At 37.3% G+C, this 6,000-nt stretch overlaps 1 protein-coding gene across 14 annotated transcripts in view; it reads right to left on the bottom strand.

The window, feature by feature from the left end:
- The window catches only part of trpm3 (transient receptor potential cation channel, subfamily M, member 3), a 144,568-nt gene that overhangs the window by 22,350 nt on the left and 116,218 nt on the right, over positions 1-6,000 (bottom strand). For 7 of the 14 annotated variants that reach the window (XM_042221173.1, XM_042221172.1, XM_005922632.3 and 4 more), the window contains exons 13-15: positions 2,222-2,257; positions 1,917-2,057; positions 78-107 (exon numbers count right to left, since the gene is read on the bottom strand). In XM_042221173.1, the coding sequence (XP_042077107.1) occupies positions 78-107; positions 1,917-2,057; positions 2,222-2,257 (207 nt within the window). The remainder of the gene's footprint in view (positions 1-77; positions 108-1,916; positions 2,058-2,221; positions 2,258-6,000) is intronic. The other 7 variants (XM_014333677.2, XM_014333676.2, XM_005922633.3 and 4 more) reach the window with 1 other exon arrangement.

Consider the following 6,000-nt stretch of genomic DNA (forward strand, 5'->3'; position numbering starts at 1 on the left):
TGAAGAGGCTTGAGAGATAAGGGTTAGGAACAGTGAAGGAATGACTAAATAACAACCATGATTGGATCAAGACTCACCTCCATCCCCAGCAGTTTCAGAGCCTTGGGCTAGAAATGAAAAAGAAACATTAACACACAGCGAGACCTTGTTGAATGTATTTTATAGCACACTTTACTTTTTATGCACAAGACTTACAGGCCAAGAAGATCCTTTAAACAGAGTAAATCACTGACTTTTATTTGCATGCTTCAAAATGGAACCGATACTTAGGGATGGCACTTTGTGCTCATTTGAGTGACTGTATATATGGCAATAATATCTAATCCTTTTCTGCTTGCATGTATTAAATGAATTTATATTTGTAGATCTGGTACAGTACTGTGTATCTGCATTAAAGCAGGGCATGTATGAATTATGTATTCATGAGCCATCATCTGAGTTGGTAAAAATAACCCAAATCTCTTGTGGGGATTCTGATATCTACATCTATTTCAAGACTTTGTTCTTCCTTAACATGTGTTTATGTGTGCATGCACATAACTATGTGGCTGTGCATTCACTTGGTCTAGAAATTCCCAGTTAAAGTGGAGGTGACTCTGTCTTTCTTTGTCTCTCATTTTGCCTCCTTGCTCTGTCTCTCCTGTTTCTTACCTCAAACGTTATCTGTGCCTTTCCAGCTGCTTTGTGGCTACCATGCAGTCTTGTACAGTAAGATAAACAGATGCACAAAGGTTCACATACACACTTGCACACAACGCTCACAATCACACGACTGAATGTGCAAATACCAAAGTGCATCATTAAGTATTGTGTTTTATACAGTTATGCATGTTTACATTTTCCTCACAAGTGTGCAGGTTTTCGAGGCAGAATGAGAAAACAGGATGTGAAATGTATATAATGTGCAACATGTGCAGCAGTATAAAACACAACCATCAAACAAAGCACGATTTCAGAGATCACTTTGTCACTTTGGTTGTGTGTACTAATCACCAAGAAAACTTGCTGGTGGGGTTGTAATGAACTCTGTGCAGTTTGATGATGATGACGGCGCATAATGAAGAGCAACTGCTACACAAAGATGATTTGTTGCATTAGGCTTATGATAGGGCATGCTATGTTCCTACTTTACTTGATGTGTAAATGAATAACAGGGGAAGCAATGCTCATATATTTAACCTGTGCTGATCAACAGCACCCTGACACACAAATAAAAGCTAAATTTGTGTAAGTATGTGCATGTTAACTAAATTCTTCTCAGTTGAAACCCAAAATTAATCCCTTAAACATATTGGTGCCTTTTTCTAATTTCAGGCAATTACACTTACATAAGTAATTATGCACTTAGATATATTTAGATAGCACCAAATCACAGGCTTGGTGACACTGGGAAGGAAAAACTCCCTTTTAACAGAAAGAAGTCTCCACTTTTGTTTATTTTTTTCATGTTGTAACTCTGGTTTTTGTGATCAATTCAAAAAGTGCAGCATAAATGTTGGACTCAGTCATTTTTATTCCTACCTATTTTTCTGCTGTACTTTCAGGCTAATATTTTTCTGGAATTGGTATTGATAAAAAACAAAATTACTAAAATCCGCTCCCATCTTTTTGTCCAAAAAAAGTCACGTGTCTCACTGACGTCCCACTGCAGATCTCCTTTTCTGCCATTTGTCAGGTCAAAATCATCAAAACTTGCATCTAAAAGTTAATTAATTACCATCCGCAAAGCGCAGCTGACCTTTAGATTCTCTGATAAATATGTTAGTATAAGAAATATATTATTATCCACTTATCCTTATGAGGACACGTTTGATAATGAGGCTCATTTAGCTGGTGCTGCTCCTTGGATTAATGACAGTAGATCTGAAATTGATTAAACACTAAGAGGATAATTCAGGTGAGACTCATTCACTTACCCTCTTGGGTCCGAAGAGGTTATGATATAGAGTTCGGAACCTCTTCCTGGTGTAGTTACACCGATATGCCCCGCCCATGAGGTATTCAATGACCAGTCCAATGTCAATGAGGCTGATCCGGTAGTCCGGGGGCAGGTTTCCCTAAAAACCAAACAGGGTTAACAGGCAACGACCCACACCGACTGATTAACACAGGAAGGGAAACAAGAGTACAAAACAAAATCACACAGCCATATACACTCACTGCACAAAATCCATATCAAACTGTTTTTGGCTATGAAAGAAAACTTGATTATCTGATTCACCTTGAAGTAGATCCAACTGAACCCTGGATACTCTTGCTTGGAAAGAACACATAATGTCAGTGAATAAACGGCATGATAAGCAAGAGCAGGAGAAATGAGATACACAGAAACTCTCGGGCAAGATCTCTCTTCCAGTCTCTTTAATAAATTGTTGTCTCAACCAGACTGTTGTTCTGTTTGGCTTTTGATATTTACACGGGTCTTGTTTTCCATGTAGAAACGTGAAACAGTTTTATCAATACTGTAAGCAAAAAAATGAAAAAAATGAAGTTGTTTTTTTAAAAAGGATCACAGTTTCAGGGATCCTATTACTCTTTCTACAATGTGACATGATAAAGCCCCAAAGTGCAAGTCTTTTATATTCAATAGAGGAGCTGAAAATGAGGAGAGAATTAAATCTCAGGTGCAGCGTGAATTAGAGAGTGTAATTTCTGAGGACAATTACAAAGCATGTAAAAAAAAAAAGTGAATGATTTGTCATAATTTGCATTTAGGCATGTAATGAGATCTTCACAGTGAGGTTCAATGCAGTCTCGAGGAGAAGAAAGGAGAAGGAAAGTATAAATGACTCATTAGCCTGGAAGAGAGTGGAAAGATAGACGGACAGCTATTAACATGGAAGGTGAGACTCACTATTGAAACAGAAGCACCTTCACATGTGGACTATAACCATGTCGACACTCGCTACTCCTCCTCATGCCCTCAACATCAACCCTGCAGCAATTACCCTGGCAGCCACTGCTCCTTTGAGACACCAGTTACCTGTCGTGACTGTTCTTCAATCAGATGTGGTATCCTAGAAATCCACTGTTTCATGGATGAAAATAAGTATATCCACTAGAAACTGTTGACTTTTTTAGCACTTGTAAATAAGAAAGCATTTGATTCTAAAATGTGGTTTCTTTATCTTTTCTAACATTTAATTGCTAACAATTACTTGATATTCTTCTGTGGTAAAAGTAAGTACAAAAAACCCAACACAAAAGACTTAAATAGGATTAACCTCTGTGTGCTCAAGGGAATTTGTAAATTTAAAGGCACAAATCTTTCCGTTTTCTTGCAGTCACCGTTTCAAATTTCACCCACAATTTGTTTTTGATGCAATTCAAATCTGAGCCCAGAGAACATTACTCCAAAAATCTTTTACCTATACAAACCTGTGAAAAACGAAATGCATCCCATGATTCTGAACCTTGTAGAACCGCTTAAGTTCAAGTAATAGTTTTCTAAATGAGTTCATCAGTCTTTTACATTGCTGTGGAAGAATTCAGCCCCATTCTTCTTCTGTCACAGTTCATGTGACAAAATATTTGGAGGCGGCTAACTGAGACTGCTCACTGCCTAAATTTACTGAGGCTGCCCAGTTGAACGATTTAATTCAAACTATTTAGAGACCTTTTTATGTCCCTTGTTAGACTTGTAGGTATTTACAGGACTCTGGACTGGACTCTGCTAGTGCATCTCAAAAAATGAGAGTATTGTGAAAAAATTTTTTTTCATTGTAATTTAATTCAAACAGGTAAACTTTCATGTAAATGTAAAGTAAATTATTTCAAGTCAGATGCTAAGTGCCGCTGGAAAATGAAAAGTAATAAGCATTTCCATGAAGATGGAAGCATGAAATGCTCTAAAATCTCCTGGTAGATGGCTGTGTTGACTTTGGACTTGATAAAACACAATCCACCGACAACAACCAACAACCGCAGATGATCCCAAATCATCACAGACTGCAGAAACTTCACACTGGACTTCAGACAGCTTGGATTCTGTGCCTCTCTTCAGACTCCTTGACCTTGATCTCTAAATCTAATACAAAATTTACTTTCATCTAAAAAAAAAAAGAACTTTGCACTTCTGAGCAACCGTCCAGTTCTGTTTTTCTCCTTGGTCAGGTAAGAGACTTCTAATATTGTCTCTTGTTCAGGAGTGGGTTGCTATTAGAAATGTAACAGTTGAAAATATTTTCCTAAAAACATCTGTGCGTGGTGCTCTTGATGCACTGATACCAGCCTCTGTCCAGTCCTTGTGAAGATTTCTCAAGTTGTTGAACTGACTTTTCTTGACAGTCTTCTCATTTCTGTTTTTGTTAACTTTTCCTTTCCAGGCAACTCTTCATTAATGTGCTTTGCTACAGCACTCTGCAAACAGGCAGAGGCTTTCTGAACTTTCTGAGGCTTACCCTCCTTGTGGAAAGTTATCTGGACAACTGCCAAGTCAGCAGGCGTCTCTGTGATTGTGGTTGCTCTCACAAATATTTATTCTGTATTTATACTGTTTGAATAGTGATTTGCTCAAATTTGAAATTAAATATTTTAATTTGTATTTTCACGAGCTATGAGCCATAATAGGAAAATAAAAACAAACTTTTTCACACTATGATAAGTTTTTGAGATGCACTAGCATGTTGTTTGTTTGACTTTATCACCTTTACCTGAAGACAAATTTTCAAACAGGATCAATGATGTTGGAAAAGTCATGGCATGTACTTTTTTTTTAAAAAAAAAACAAAAAAAACTTCAATAATAATTGTTCTCCACTCTCTTACACTAATAAATGAATGTGCAGTATATACACATGTACCAGCAAGTAGCTGTTGATCCCTCCTGTAATTGGTGTTAAAGGTCAAGCTAATAGCTTCTATGAATGCACTCTGAGCTCTTACAGAACAGTTCTTAATATTCTTGTGTAGTTAGCTTTGAGTCCTAGCGGACTTACTAATGATTAACTGAAACTTTTAAAACTTGCCTCTAACATTTACGGCTCTAGTTTAAACCAGGTGCTTTGACAAAGGTACCTTTTGCCCAAACTATGTGAACCTCTCTGATGATAATTGTAAAGACATTGGTGAAATATATACTGAGCTGTGTACTGGATCCACATTTCTTACCCTTCTTAGCTATCTCCTGAGCTCTCAGTTTGTAAATAGCAAAGCAAACTGAGGGTAAAAAGCACACTGCTACTACATTAGGATGCCTTCCCAACCCCTGTTTGAAAAGCAACACTAAAGCCACAACCTGTACATAAAGCTACAATGTTCATTTACTCTGCTATTCATTTGATTATTTACTAGGTGTAGTACAGAAACCCATTTCTATGACGATCGCTTTTCTTGATCTGCAGACTGAACTTGAATACAGCCTGCATTCACCCATAGCGCTGATATTAGCAAAATACCTGCAATTTAAATCTAATTAATAGCCATTAAATGCCAGCGGTAAAGCCTAACAGTCTTCAAAGACCAATGAAAAAGAAAGGAAGCAGCTATGACATGAAGATCTAAATTTAAATCTAATTAGCACCATACCATGATAGAACAGTGACACACAAACACTCAGCAACACTATTGCAATTACACACAGCTCTGCAGAAAGGAGATGGTAACGTTATGCCATGCACTACAATGTATGTTTTGCACATTGGTGAAATGGTGCAGTGAGATGGCAGTTACGCTGCGTGTTCCTGCTTTCTACACCAGCATGAGATCGAAGTTTGTGCAAAGATAGGAGAAGAAGTAAAGGAGGGGAGATTACAGACACTTTCAGAGGCGCATGTGGCGTCACTGCAATTAGTAACACTATAATTAATGAGCATGTCTCCATGCTAATGGTAATGGTTGTTGACCTCTCTATCATCTCTCAAAACTATAATATGTGCTGAATGTAAAATATATGCTGTCACCTTTTATCATGAGCAATTTTAAGGCACCATAGAAGTTTGTTTTTTGTTTTTTCGGTTGTTTTTTTTTTTTTGGTTATTATTACTTTACAGACAATCTTGTG

The sequence above is a fragment of the Haplochromis burtoni genome, unplaced genomic scaffold, assembly GCF_018398535.1.
Source record: "Haplochromis burtoni strain Fernald_Lab_line unplaced genomic scaffold, NCSU_Asbu1 Contig_62, whole genome shotgun sequence".
NCBI classification, from domain to species: Eukaryota; Metazoa; Chordata; class Actinopteri; order Cichliformes; family Cichlidae; genus Haplochromis; species Haplochromis burtoni.